The sequence below is a fragment of the Rhincodon typus genome, chromosome 13 (assembly GCF_021869965.1).
Source record: "Rhincodon typus isolate 14 chromosome 13, sRhiTyp1.1, whole genome shotgun sequence".
Taxonomy (NCBI): Eukaryota; Metazoa; Chordata; class Chondrichthyes; order Orectolobiformes; family Rhincodontidae; genus Rhincodon; species Rhincodon typus.
Genome location: NC_063344.1, coordinates 30,253,265 through 30,269,064, shown reverse-complemented (window position 1 = coordinate 30,269,064; position 15,800 = coordinate 30,253,265). Strand labels below are relative to the sequence as shown.

The window sequence follows — 15,800 nt, the reverse complement described above, 5'->3', positions numbered from 1 at the left end:
TGATCACAAAATTTTCTAGCACCGAAGTATTATCACTGAAAAGTGAAGGTGATATTGTTGGTATGTAGGTGATATTTGTTCAGCAGGAAGGCAGAAGGTGTAAAAAGTTCTGGATCAGAGTTAATGAGGAAAGACAATTTAATAGTAAATGCTAAGGAAGTATAGATTACTATACGTGGCACCATAACATAGGGAACTGTGATAGAAGAGAAATTTGAGGAAGTGAGTTGATTTACGTATCTGTGATTGATAATGTGGAATTCCACGCTGAAAGTTAAAGTTAGTCCAGTAACAATATGGAATTAGTATGGCAAGGAGCGTGGTTGAGTTGATGGTTATTAGAAGAAAGCAGAATTGGAGCAATGACTTGACTTGATTTGTTCATACCAATTTCAAGAATTGACTTTAAAGAAACATTTTTTGGTATCTGTGATGTCTGTGCTTCTACCTCTGAGAATATTTAGGCTGAACATTAATTGAATAAATCTATCAAAATGTTGCTTAATATGATTTTCAGATGATTAAAATGACAGTATTTTCTTAGAGAGATGGAGAAAGGAACTTTTCAAAAGTCTACTTTGTTGTCACATTGGCCTCAGAAAAAGCACACTATTGTAGATACATTTATTAGAGTGCCGTATTTTTCAACACTCCTCATAGGAGCGACTGGAGGTCACACCAAATTTTTAATTATGCTTTCCAATAATTTGAATATAAGATCATGAAGTATCATATAGAAAACAAAAAAACCTGAACTTTCAGCTGATCTGATGGTGTAATATGAGATTGTTACACTGAAGGAATCAAGTGCTTGAAGATCAGTGGCATTTCTTGCTGAATTGTTATGACATTGGTTATATTTTTTGGTAGGGGAATTAATGACCTATTAAAGCCTATCATCAGAAGCTGAATGGAATTGTCCAGTCAGCCTGCATGTCCCCCAAGGTATCAGGAGTTAGGTCAGCTCTCTGGAAGCTGCTTCATGATGGCAGACCGGGGGTTGGAGGTTGGGGGTTGGGGGGTGGGGTGGGGGGGGGAGGTTGTTGTAGGGGAAGTCCCAGCACTCCAGGCAGACTTTGAGGTCCTCACTGAGTACCTGACCACAGGCTGTGGCTGCAAACTACTTCACTATCGTGGGCAGTTATTATGGCCATTTTTAATTTAAAACTTTAAAAATATTGAGGATAGAGTGCCTCAAAATTGAAACATTCTCTTTCTTTTTCTTACCTGAACTGCAGGCTGCAGGTTCTTCTGTATTGGAGGGTCTGCCATTGGCCTCCTACTTCCAAGAGCCACCAGCTATCTTTAAATAGATGACAAGCCTCTTTGGCCACTAATTGGCTAATTGAAAATCAATCCCAGGTGACTATTTACTACAGTGCCAGTTTGTGACCCCTATTTGACCTTGACATTGTGGTACTGATCCAAAATCCTGTTCAGTGTCTCCTGTCAATATCTTGTACTACCAACAAACTATTTGAGATAAGTTGTTGACACCAGATATTGGCCGTAGTTTTGTGTAGCAATGAATGACTTGAGATTGTGTCCCAGGTTGAGCTTTTCTAACCCTTTAATAGCTTAAACATCTCTTTAAAACTGTCTCTTAGTTGCTGTCTTTAAGATTAAATAAACCAAGTTTCCCCAGTCTTCCCTTATAGTTCAATCTTCTTGAGAATAATGATCAGCTTCTTAATTCCTTTCAGTACCCTTGCAGAACCTGCAGGACCAAAATATAACACTGTACTCCAGATGCAATCTTGCCAGACAGCAATACAGTTTTAGTATTAGTTTTTTTTTTAGCATGTACACTACTGTTACTTAGATTCTATTTGCTTTGGTAATTGCTATTCTACTGTGACTGGACTCCGGAAGCACTGAGTCATTGCTCAGATCCCTGAAATTATCCCCTGAGATATTAACATAGGAATGTTTAGTGTGTCCATCTGAAATTCCTTTCTTTACAATTTTGGTGGGAACATGAGGCAGTTTAAACCAAATTGTTTAACATCCCTGCTCAAATATTGGAGACAGAAATTTCAAACAAGCCTATCAAGATTTTCTACATTGGTATCTCACAACATAACTTTATAGCTCAGATCTCTTTTAGCTTCCTCCTGAGCAACCTCAACATCATTCATAAATATATGATGCATGTAAGAAAAATACATTTATTTATAATCCATACTGAATTGAATGTATATCATCTAATAATACAATTTCCATATTGTTTCCACCTTGATTGTAAGATTTTTTTTGCTTATCTGGAGATATTAATGGAGATGAAAGATGATAAATCCCACTACCCAATATTCTACATCCCAGAGTGTTGCAGGAAGTGGCTGTACAGATAATTGTTGCTTTGGTGATTATCTTACAAAATTCTAAGGGTTCTGTAATGATTCCTGCAGATGTAGTGAATGTAGTGAATATCTTCCCACTACTTATGAAGGGAGCAAGAGAGGAAACAGGGAACTACAGACCCTGTTAGTGTTATATCAGTAGCAGGGAAAATGTTAGAATCTGTTATAAAGGATAAAGAAAATGGACACCAGGGTTGATAACAACCTGGGCATAGTCAGCATGTTTTTGTGAATGGGAAATTGTGCTGGATGAATTGGTTGACACTTTTTGAAGATGTTACTAACAAAATTGAAGGAGAGCCATTGGACGTAATATACTTAGACCTTCAGAAGACATTTGATAAAGTCCCCTACAAGAGGCTGGTTAGAAAAATTAAAGCACATGGGATAGTAAATAACATACTGGTGTGGATTAATGACCGGCTAACAGAAAACAGAGAGTGGGACTAATTAGATCATTTTTACATTGACAGACTGTGATTAGGAGGATACTGCAAGAATCCATACTTGGGCCTCAACTTTTCACAATATATATGAATGATTTGGGGAATCAAATGTAATATTTCCAAATCTATGGATGATACATAGTTAAGTGGGAATGTATATTGTGAGAAAGATGTACAGTGGCTTCAGGAGGATTTGGACATGCTTAGTAAATGGGCTAGAATGTGGCAGATGGAACACAATGTGGAAAAAGGTTATTTATTTTGGTAGGAGAAACGAATATACAGAGTATTTCTTAAATGGTGAGAGATTGGGAAGGGTAGATGTATAAAAGGATCTAGGTGTCCCTGTCAGTTAAGTCAATGAAGGCTAACATGCAGCTGCAGCAAGTTATTAGGAAAGTAAGTAGAATGTTAGCCTTTATGGTAAAAGGAGTTAAGTACAGATTTGGGCACAGGAGTAGTGAAGTCTTGCTTTACTTTTACAGGAACTTGTTTAGACTGCACCTGGAGAACTGTGTGCAGTTTTGGTTTCCTTATCTCAGGAAAAATATCATTGCAATAGAGGGAGTGCAATGAAGATTCACCAGACTTGTTCCAAAGATGAGATGGGGTGGCTCAGTGGTTAGCACTGTTGCTTCACAGCGCCAGGGACCTGGGTTTAATTCCAGCCTTAGGTGACTGTCTGCGTGGAGCTTGCACATTCTTGCCATGTCTGTATAGGTTTCCTCCCATAGTCTGAAGATGTACAGGTTAAGTTGATTGACCATGTTAAATTGTCCCATAGTGTCCAGGCTAGGTGGGTTAGCCATGGTAATTGTGGGGATAGGGTTGGTTTGGGCAGGATCTATTTTGGAGATTGTGCAGACTTGATAGGTCAAATGGTCTCTTTCTGCACTGTAGGGATTCTATGGTTCTATGATGGCACTGTCCTATGAAAAGAGATTGGTCAAACTGTGCCTGTATGATCTAGAGTTTTGAAGACTGAGAGGTGATCTCATTGAAACTTACAAGTACTTGAAGGGTAGATGCAGGTAAGATGTTTACCCAGTTGGAGAGTCTAGAGCCAGGGGACACAACCTAAAAATAGGGGGAATCTATTTAGATTCAAGGTGAGGATACATTTGATTTTACTCAGAGAGTGGACCTTTAGAGTTCTCTACCACAGAGCACTGTGGAAGCTCAGTCTTTGAATATGTTCAAGGCAGAGATTGATAGATTTCTGATTACCAGTGGGGTATAGGGTTGCAGGGATTGGGTGTGTAAAAGGTATTGAAGTGTACAATTAACTCCAATTTTATTGAATAGCAAGGTAGGCTTGTTGGGCTGAATGTTTCCTCCTGTTCCTATGTTCTCAGCCATGCAGTCACTCTATTCTTGTTTGCTGTGCCTTCTGTTCCTGATCCTTGAGTCACCATTAAATACCAAGTAATAAAAGGACATTTGTAGAGAACCACAGGCAGAAAATATCCCTCCTAAAAAACATTTCTACAATTTTTATGGTTATCTGCAGCAGCCACAAACCCTAAAACCAGCATAAAAGGCAATTTGTTCTCTAAACAAAACTATATGCTTACCTAATTGCTGCTGTGGACACATTTAAAGAATACTAGTACAACATTACTCTTGACTGTTCCATCCTGGATTGTATGTAGTTTTAGGTTAGGTGAATTCAGTGCTCAGAAAATTAGAAAAGGCAGAAGGTTCCATAAAGGAATTCAGGCCCAAATTTCTGGCGTGGATGACAAAAATGTGGCAGATTCTTACCAATGGTCCTCTGGTATAAGAAATCCTCATGCAAGATATGGAGGTTTGGCACTTGTTTACTAGAGCTAAAGGGTGGCTTTAAATTTAAAACCTTTTTCAATATTTTGGACAGGAATTGACAAAGGCTTAAATTATTATTAAGGGTATGAGATGACAAGCATAAGAGAGTACATATGCATCATTTTTATATGTTGTAAATATTTAGTATATCTGCTGATAATCTTCCTTTTACAGAAATATACTCCCTTGTGGACTGCATCATTTTACTGAAATATTACAAGAAAATAACTTTTTCGGTTCCTAATAGTTTGTTCAAATTAATGTTGTATAACCCAAAGCAGTTTCAGTAAACTAATACCTTGAGAGTCACAGAAATAACAGTTTATTGACAAAGCACAAGGCTGCGGGTTTTAATCCACAATCTTAATTCCATAGTCTAAGGGTAAATAATGTTTCTGTGTTTCTACAAATACTTCTAATTGCTCACTTGGTACCTGTAGTGAAAATAGTTTGTCAACCAAATATAATGTATTAATCTTCAAACATCTTGGAATTTTTTAAAATGAAGGCGCTGTATAAATATAAATTGGTTTTTCAGTCTGAAAGAGATCATGTATTTGTACAACACTTTGCTGTTGTAACCTTGTCAGGATGAAGTTTGTTAAATGTTAAGGTAATGTTGTATATGTTATTTCTTGTACTTAGAATACTGAATAAGATGTTATTGTTTGTTTTGTTGTAGAACATACAGGTGATAGTGAACCTTAAAAGCTACATGTACTGTCATGGTTCACATCAGAGGACAGTTCTCAGAACAAAGATATATCCTAGTGAAGAAGAAGGATTCTAGGAAGGGGATAAACCAACCATGGTTAACCAAGAAAGTTACTTGAAGTCAAATTGAAAGAAAAGAAATATAAATGTGGCAAAAATTAGTGATAAACCAAAGGAGTGGGAAAATAAATTCTGAGGGCAAATGAGTAAGTAACATAGAAACAGACAGTAAGAGCTTCATTAAATGTATAAAATGGAAGAGAGAGACCAGTGTAAGCATAAGCCCCCTTGAGAATGAGGCTAGAGAAATAATAATGGAGAACTCAGAAATGACAGAGCAATTGAATAAATAATATTCACTAGTCTTCTCAGTAGAAGACATTAATAGCATTCTGAAATAATGAAATAATCAAGGAACTAAAGGAGATAGGCCAAATAAACACAATAACTGTCATTAGAGAACACGTACCAGGGAAGCTAATGGGATTAAAGGCCAATAAGCCCCCTGGACCTAATGGGCTTCATCCTAGAATTTTAGAAAAAGTAGATACCAGGATAATGGATACACCGGTAGCAATCTTCCAAGAATCCTTAGATTCTGGTAAATTCCTAGAAGATTGGAAAACTGCCAATGTAACACCCTTATTTAGTAAGAGACAAAAAGAAAATAGTAACCATGGGCTATTTAACTTAATAACTGTAATTGGGAAAATATGGAGTCTATTATAAAGGATGTAATAGTAGAGCATTTAGAAATACATAATATAATCAAGCAGAGTCAACATGACTTCATAAAGGGGAAATCATGCCCGAAAATCCATTGGGAATTTAATGAGGAGGTAATAAGCAGGATGGATAAAGGATTTTCAAGAGACGTTAAATAAGGTACTACACATGAGACTAGTTACACGAAAGCCACCTATGCTGTTCGGATGAGTATATTACAAAGCCTAGATGTTTGGCTAACTAATAGAAGACAGTGATTTGGAATAAAGGGGGCATTTTCAGGATGGCAATTTATAACTTGTGGAGTGGCTGTAACACAATTATTTACTATATAAATTAATGACTTGGATGATGTAAATTAATGTACTATTGTCTGTTTGAGGATGACAAAAAAATAGGTGGCAACACAATCACTGAGGACTAGCCAAAGCGTAGAATCTTGTAAGCGTCTGAGCAATGTTTTCTATGGCAGAATTAGGCGACAAGTGCAGAGAGACCCAGCTTGATGTTGAGATTATCTTGTTCCATCTTCTGTGATTTCACAAGTGGCATGGCAAGATTCTCTCTAGGAAGTGTAAGATGCCAGTTGATGGGGGTTAACACTTTTTAAACTCCTTGTTAGTGCCACAACTCACCTCACTAATATTTAGACTCCTTGTTAGCAACCAAACTTGCCAAAAAGGATGGATATCAGGAAAACCCAACAAGGAAATCTGAAAGTGTACTTGGCAGATTCACCTTACTGCTTGTTCGGAATGGCTTCCATGTTAGACATTGGGCAAGAACATCTCAGAGTATGATCCAAGGGCTCCAGCCACATTCCCTCATTTACAGACATTGCAATCTAGCATCTGCCAACCCATCACAACTGTCATAGCACCTCACTGCCTGTACATTCAATCAAATAGCCCTGTTGGAAAATGGTGTGGTTTAGTCTTCAGTACAGTCAATGGAGGCCCCTGTCAGTCAGGGAGTCCCTGTTCTGTCAGGCAGGGACACAGCCCATGTACAGTCCAGAGGTATTAGCCCTGTCACTTATCCATTTTGGATGCTTATTTAGGGGATCTGTCCCAGTATAGTCCAGGGAATGCTCATCAGTCCTGTAGGATCAGGACAAGTAGTCAGGAGAATCACATATGGTTAGTCAGGGAGTCGTGAACACAGCAGTCTCGGCTCTGGGCAGTCATGTCCAGGGACTGATTGTCAAAGTTGATCACATGTGTGGAGTTGATACAATCTTGGTTCAGACTGTTAAACTTGTAGGATTGATCAAAGTGGGGGTCTGTAGGGCCTGTTTGGAGTTTTATGGCAGAATGGGTGATCGAGTCAAAGCTTGGGGTTGGGTGGGAAGCAGAGGCACTTATCGATAAGGACAGTGATGAGGATGGGGCTGAATCTCTAGTTCAATGTGCAGAATTTGGAAAAGCAGTGGAGACATGTTACCTTATGGGAATGAAGGTTATTGACTGAAGGGGGAGGATAAAGGAGCTCGTGGGCATCAACACAGTGTGATGCTGGAGTTCAAGGGGCAGGGAAGACTGTGTCAAATGTAGTTCAAAGTGGTGTGTCTCTACATTAGGGAATGGGTTGAAATGGTTTGTTAGGATATTGCAAGCTAATGAAGGAGATGTAGTCTCAGGGGAGTACCTGGTGATCAGGTTGGATCCAGTGCTGATGGTGTTCAGCACGATCTGCATTCCCTGAAATTACTTCTTCCTTGCTCTCGATGTAAATTGTTCTTAGAACGTGGCTGGAACAAGATGAGCAGAGTAAATGTCAGTCTGATGGCTGAAAGCATGAGATTTATAGGTGCACCATCACTATCTGTATGCATCACAGCTTGGTACGGCAACTGCTTTACCCAGGACTGTAAGAAACTGCAGAGTTGTGAACACAGCCTGGTCTATCACGCAAGCCAACCTTCCAACCATTGACTCCATCTACAGTTCTCGATGCCTCAGAAAGGCAGCTGACATCACCAAAGACTCCTCCTACCCAGAGTATAATCTCTTCCAACTCACTGTTATTAGACTTCTGAATGGACCTCTCAAATTTCAAATTTAATTTGGTCTTGCTTTTTGTGCACCTTCTTTGCGGCCATAACTTTGTATTCCTTGCTCTGTTCAATCTTTGATCTGCCTGTGCTGCATGCAAAACAAAACAAAACTTTTCACTGTACCTAGGTACACGTGACAACAATCAAATCAAATCAAGTTTGCTCGATGGCATGACATTGCACTAACAAATATGTGAAGCTACATGCTTGCAAATTAAACCTGGGCATCTTAATATGTTGAAGGTAACAGCAATGACAATACAAAAAGCCATTGCCAGTTAAAGGAAAACAACCATTCATTCCACTTCTAGGTGTCCTCTGTGAACACCACAAGTTTGAATCCTCATAATCATTTAAATATAATGATTCTATCATGGCAGCTGTCATGATTCCTACACCCTGGAGCACCCTCATGCACTTCATGCATTTGAGGTTCCAGGAGCCCTGCTGCTGGTTACTGGGAGTCAGTGGGGGAGGGGTGGAAGGCACGGACTGCTCATGACACCATCATACAATCCCTGACTGATGGGGAGGTGCAAGTTTATGCTGTCTATGCCTACACCAGGTTTGTGGTTGTCCATAAGAGAGCTCAGCTACTTTGGGCCACTAAACTCCTCTGTTGGCTTCACTTCTATTCCCCTTTTCTTAGTATAAATAAAAGCTCATGTTCATGTTTGTATTTATCCAATTGCTTGACATGATGATGGTCCCCTCCTGCACAATGACAAGCTGTGAGTGTCCAGTGGGCGTTAGGGACAGGGTAATGCTGAACAGTGTTCACATGGGATGTAGCTAAAGACAGGTAAGGGGTCTTGAGTGCATTAGTTCCCCCTCAAACTTCATTTTAATTTGTTGGTGGGTAATTAATTCTAAGAAGTACAGGTAAAGTGTATGGCTTGGTGGTTAACCAGCAGTTTTGTGAGTGAACGGAGTTGTACATGTGAGGGATTATCAGCCATGTCAGCTATGTATGACTTTGTGGCTGCTATGTCATTACATTGCTGGTGGGGAGCAACGCTGGATTGCCAATACCTGTCCAGGTACAGTGTGACCTTTCACAGACGGCAAGGAATGGCAGTGTTTCAGCAAATATACACTGAGTAGTGAGTTATTCCAGGATTGGTACATGGTAAGACACAGTGGAAATCGGATGCTAGAGATGTCTTTGATGCAGGGTAGGCACTTAATGCAGTGAGTATAAGGGTGAGCAAATTTGCTAGAACTTGTGACACAAAACCCTGCCTGAACCTTATTGCGACTCAGATTTAACTAAAACAATGTAAGATTCAGCTCACAGAGTCTACACAGGATATAGGCAGGTTGAGTGAGTAGGTGAAAACTTGTTAGATACATGTAATGTAGGAAAATATGAAGTTTGGCTGGAAGAATAGAAGAGCTCAATATTAATTACATGGGGAGATACTGAAGAAAGCTGCAGCACAGCAGGATTTGGGGGTCCTTGTGCATGTGGTGAGATGAAAGTGACTGCTTTGACATGAAGGCTGATTTGGGCCAAGTTTGGCATCAGGGAGCCCTAGCGTTGGAAGGCATTAGCCAAATCAAATCTTCAGTCTGAGTAGGTTGTAACAAGGTGTTGTATTTAAGCTTATACCAACGCGGCATGGGAGAGGCCTCAGAGTCAAGCTCTAAGACACTGTTGTTTACAACTCAAAATAACATATTCATACATTTCCACATCACAATGTTTACATGCAATGTTGGCATAAAATAAACAATAAGTCAATCCTTCACTGCAAAGACAGGATGCAGCTTATTTTCTTGTGAGGTGCTGAGTCCTCTAATTTCAACAGAATTTCCACTTCTGTGTTATCTTCAGGGCTTATCTGTTCCCGCCATCTGCTCCTAGCACTGAAGCCTTCCCTTATGATTAATATCTGCATGACTATCTCAAGCTATACAGATGGTCACTGGATCCTAGGCAACTGCTAACTGTATTGTGCAATGCTAATAACCTAGGGGTCTAGGGGTCCTTCTTGTCAAACACAAATAACGACTACTCCTTCAGTTAATTGCTAATTGTTCCCACTTATGGATATGCAGTTAAACTACCTGAAATACACTATTTCCTTATATGGATGTATCTCAGCAAGCTGCTTGCCTAAGTTGCTTGCTGTCTCCCACATATCGTACTCCAGAACATTCTGTACACTACATTACTGCAACCTTATACCTGTCTACCCTTCTTCACTTGGTAAAGCTGGAGTCAATTGAAAAGTTGGAGGGGTGGGGAGCGCAGGATTAAGGGAAACATTCTATTGGTTGGAGTCATATCTGGCACAAAGGAAGACAGTTAAGGTTGTGGAGGTCAGTCATCTCAGCTCCAGGACATCTGCTCAGGACATCCACAGGAGTGTGTCCTTGACCTAACCATCTACAGCTGCTTCATCAGTGACCTTCCCTCCATTGTAAGGTCAGAAGTGGGGATGTTTACTGATCATTGAACAATGTTCAACACCATTTGCAACTTCACAGATACTGAAATAGTCCATATCCAAAAGCAGCAAGACCTGGACAATGTCTAGGTTTAGGTTGACATATGGTTGACACAAAGATAGGTGGAGGGACAGATAGTGTCGAGGAAGTGGGAAGACTGCAGAAGGACTTGGAGAGGCTAGGTGAGTGGGCAAATAAATGGCAGATGAAATACAGTATGGGAAAGTGCACTTTGGCAGGAAGCATAGAGGCATAGACTATTTTCTAAACAGGAAAGGCTTTAGAAACTTGAAGCAAATAGGGAATCAGCAGTCCTAGTTCATTCCCTTAAGGTTAACAGGCAGGTTCAGTTGGCAGTTAGGAAGGCAATTGCAGGGTTAGCATTCAAGAAGGCTAGAATACAAGAGCAGAGCTGTACTGCTGAGGCTGTATAAGGCTCTAGTCCGACTTGCATTTGGAATATTGTGAAGAGTTTTGGGCGAGAAGGATGTGCTGGCATTGGAAGGGGTCCAGAGGCGGTTTACAAGGATGATCCCATGTCTTATGAGGAGCACTGAGGACTCTGTGTCTGTACTCGATAGAGTTTAGAAGGATTAGGGGGTATCTGATTGAAACTTACAAAATACTGAGAGGCCTGCATGAATGGACTAGGAGAAGATGTTTCCATCAGTAGGGGAGACTAGGATCCAAGGGCACAGCCTAGGACCCTAAGGGACAACCATTTAGAACTGAGATGGGGAGGAATTTCTTCAGCCAGAGGGTGGTGAATCTGTGGAACTCATTGGTGCAAAAGGCTGTGGAGCCCAAGTCATTGAGTGTATTTAAGCCAGAGATGGATAGGTTTTTGATTAACAAGAAGATCAAGGGCTGCAGGAAGAAGGCAGGAGAATGGGTTAAGAAACGTATCAGCCATAGCAGACTTGATGGGTCAAATGGCCTAATTCTATGCCTATTTTTTTTATGGTCTAAGAAACATTTGTGCTGCACAAGTGGCAGGCAATGACCATCTCCAACAAGAGTGAAACTAACCATCACTGAATCCCCCACTATCAACATTCTGAGAGTTACCATTGACCTGAAATTGAACTGGACTCACCATATAAATACTGTGGCTGTGCGCTCTTGTGGCACAGGGAACTGTCCCTACCTCTGAGCCAGAAGACCTCAGTTCAAGTCTCACCTGTTGCAGAGGTATTTAAGAACATGCATGAGCAGGTTGGTTAGAAAACATTTATAAATACTGTGGCTACAAAAGCAGATCATAGGGTAGCAATCTTAAAGTGACTATGTCACCTCCTGAATTCCCAGCTACAAGGTAATATCAGGAATATGATGGAAAACTCTCCACTTGCCTGGATGAGTGTTGCTCCAACAACACTCAAGAAGCTCAATACCATCCAACACAAAGCAGCCTGCTTGATTGGCATCACTTCTGCAACATTCAATCCCTCTATCACTGATGCTCATTAGCAGTGTTATGTGCTATCTACAAGATACATGGCAGAAATTCACCCACAATTTCTTTACTAGCACATTCCAAACGCACCACCACTACCATCTGGAAAGAAAGGGCAGTTGATACAGGGAAACACTAATACCTGCAAATCCCCTTCAAGTCACTCACCATCCTGACTTGGAAATATATCACCATTTGTTCAGCATTGCTGGGTCAAAATTCTGGAACTCTTTAATGGCATTTTGGTCTATCTACAGCAAATAAATTAGGTGTTCAAGAAGACAGCTCACCACCACCACCTCCTCAAGGGCAACTAGCAACTGATTTTAATGCTGTCCTAGCCAGTGATGCTCACATCCTATGAATGACTAAATAAATCACGAAAAGCTACCAAACATGTTCAGTGGGTAATAGGCAAATGGACTATTGGCCTTTATTTCAAAGGGAATGGAATATAAAAATAAGGAGGTTTTTCTAAAATTATACAAGGCACTAGTCACATCTTGAATACTACGAACAATTTCGGTCCCCATATCTAAGGAAAGATATACTGGCATAGGAGGCAGTCCAGAGAAGGTTCACCAGGTTGCTCCCAGGTATGGAGGTATTTTCTATGAGGAGAGGTTGAGTCGGTTGGGCTTATACTCATTGGAGTTTAGAAGAATGAGGGGAGACCTTATTGAAATATATAAAATTCTTAAGGGGGTTCGTGATTAGATATAGAAATGTTGTTTCCCCTTGTGAAAGCATCGAGGACTAGAAGACATAATCTCACATTAAGAGGCTACCCATTTGAGACAAACATGAGACAAAAACAGAAGTTGCTGGGAAAACTTAGCGGGTCTGGCAGCATCCACAGAGAGAAAGCAGAGTTAACATTTTGGGTTCAGTGGCCCTTCTTCAGAACTGTTCTCCCAGCAATTTCTGTTTTTCAGCATTCACAGTACTTTTGTCTTGTTTGAGGCAAAGATGAGGATCATCTCAGAGGGTAGTGAGCGTGTTGAATCTTTACTGCAGAGAGCTGTTGAAATTGGATTGTTTTTTGTATTCAAAGCTGAGACAGATTTGGTCATTTACAGGATCAAGGCTATGGGGTTGAGGCAGGAAATTAGAGGGTTATCAGATCAGTCAAGATCTACTTGTGTGGCAATGAGTCAAATGGCCTACTTCTGCTCCTATGTTTTATGAATCTTATGGAGCAGTTAATATATGTAATTATTCTCAACAACAACAAAAACAAATTTGCTGGAAAAGCTCAGCAGGCTTTCAGTTTTTATTTAATTATCTTGTTCGTGATGGGAGAAGAACTCCCTCCAGTTGATTGTTTTTCTTTGCATGGGATGTATTGGGTATTGTACCATTCTTCATGGTACCTTCTTTATGGTGGACACAGTCTGTGTACAATCCACAGTGTTTTTCTACTTCCTCTCTTCAGGCTGAAAACTCAACTGGTCCATAAACCTGGTAGTGAATAGTCTGGACTATATACTCGTCCACTCCTACAATAAGCACAGTTATACTCAATTATTATTAGCATTAATGCACCAATTCTGGGCATGAAATTTATGAGATTGTAGCATTAACACAGACTTTGATCCACAAATAACTTCCTTTGTAAAGTATACAGAAAAATAATGCAATAAGGACATAAATGCTAACAGGTTGAATTCGGTTCCCAGGTTGGACAATTTTAATGGACATGATGTCCAAAAGATAGTTTTGAACTTATTTTGTGGTGCATTTTGAATCATTCATTACTCGACTGAACAAAGAACAGTATTTTCCTGTTTTGAGGGCATCCTCCCGTTAAGAGGAGAGACAGTTTCTGGAGAGCTGTCCTTCACTTTGCAGCCCATTGGATGAGTCTGAGGAGCCGGGATTAGGATTTTCGGTTCTCTTTGTTTGCCTCAAGTTAGTAAAAGGCATTGGGCCAAGCCAAACCCATAATGTTTTGGGGCCAGCTGAGTTATTTCGAAACAAAGCTGCTGTGCGGAATTTGTAAGTATTCCTTCGTGTCAGTACCTGGAGCAAGAACAGCAACGTTGTTTGGACCCAGAATTCCTGAACCAGTTCGGTAAGTGGAGCGATCACCTGTCATAGGGACCATTTTATTAATTTTATACAGATTTTATTATCAATGCGTGAGTGATATTAAACAAGAATACGTTGTTTCAGAAGTACGGTACATTTGGCTGTTTTGCTTTCAACATTTTCTTTTTCTCATAGTGAAGCTTGGCTTTTTCTTTTCGCTTCTCTTCGAGAGTGGTTATAACCGCGACTGGGAACTTGCCACCTTTATATGATAATAAAGCACAGTTGTCATGGGGTTAGAGCCTTCGCATGAACACAACAGACTGTCATTTGAACAGGCGCCGGTCAGAAACAAAATTGAGGACATTTTGAAAAGGAAAGCAGGGCTTGTGTGAAAAATATTAACATTATTTGACACAGCATTCAGCGCAGCCCAAAAGATCATGAGACAGAGATGGATTGTAAAAATAAACCATATTTGTCTTGCCTTGGTTTCCCCTGAGTACTGATTCCCTCAGTGGTAACGGGAGAGTGGGCACCCCGTTATCGTGTTTCCTGGGAGACCCGAAGCACGGATTTTCCAGTGTGTTTAAGGTCTCACACGTATGTTTAGTCACGAAGCACTTGTTCCTTACAGTTCTTGTGTAAGGTCTTCCCTGGGGGCGATGAACCACGGAAGGGGAACAATAAAGAGCCCCCGACGCCAAATCGGAAACCCCACCAGCAGCGGCTCAGCCGCATTATTTATCTTAAAAATTCCCTGAACTGTGACGAGCTCGAGGTCACAAAACTGAATCAGGAAAAGAAATCAACGTGTTGCCTGTATTGTATTTCTCTGCTTCTTCTGCCACTTTCGAGCTCTGGATCTGTATTTGTGAACGTTTAAAGTACCATGTTTTCTGTTCAGTCTCTCCCCCCAGTTTGGGGGACAGCTACTGCATGCGAAGGTATTGCTCCTGAAGCATTTGATGACGATTGGCTGCCCTGGGCGCTGATCATACAGGTTGTTTCCCCCTCCTCCTCTCTACCCCCCCTTCTGTGTAAACATGCGGTAACAGGAAGGATGTTTGTGGAATGCAGTTAGTGTCTGCAGGCGTGTGGATAGGTTCTTGGCATTAGCGAATGATCGGCTCTGCTCTCTCTCTCTCTCTCACCCACACACAACAAACCGAGCGGCTAGCCTTTTTATTTTTCGGGAGGGCTGATGCGGTAGGGAGAAAGGGACTTATCTTCGCCGCGACAATAGGGATTTGGCTTAATTGGTCGTCCGGAAAACTTCCACCATCTCAGTGACTGTTCCCGCGAGCCCGCCCTGACAACCAGCAATGAAGACGGCGGGAAAAGGCTAATTAGCAGCTGTGCCGTGTCAATCGGTTCTTGCTGGGCTTTTACAGTGTTCCGGATGCAGCTGTCTACGGAGGAAAGTTTTGTAGCACCGCTTATGGTAATACACTTGCAATCATTTGGATCAATTTGGTCGATTTCACTAGTATTTCGATCTCGTGCTCTGAAATTCCAATCGTATTTAGTCTTTTCGTCCTGCTGCCGACATTGGTGTTGCGACGATAATTGTAAAAGTTTTTATTAGTTTTGTTTGCGAAACAGTCAACTGCAAATTCCACGCATTAATTTTGCTGGGGGTGCTTTTAAGGCAGATGCATTGGTTTATAGTTTAGTGACACGCGTGGGTTGGGGTGGATGCTTCAATATCAATAGGTAAGCGCGATGTTTTC

At 40.8% G+C, this 15,800-nt stretch overlaps 1 protein-coding gene across 3 annotated transcripts in view; it reads left to right on the top strand.

Moving 5' to 3' along the window:
- Nucleotides 1-15,800, top strand: part of LOC109932882 (endothelin-converting enzyme 2-like) — a 153,417-nt gene that overhangs the window by 41,532 nt on the left and 96,085 nt on the right. Inside the window, exon 1 of one of the 3 annotated variants that reach the window (XM_048604273.1) lies at nt 13,929-14,110. The exons of 1 other annotated variant lie outside the window; for it this stretch is intronic. Coding sequence is in view for 1 of the 2 variants with exons in the window: in XM_048604272.1 (XP_048460229.1) it covers nt 15,470-15,511 (42 nt within the window). In the remaining variant the exon portion in view is untranslated. Of the gene's footprint in view, nt 1-13,928; nt 14,111-15,152; nt 15,512-15,800 lie in introns of those variants that run through there. One more of the 3 variants, XM_048604272.1, reaches the window with a different exon arrangement.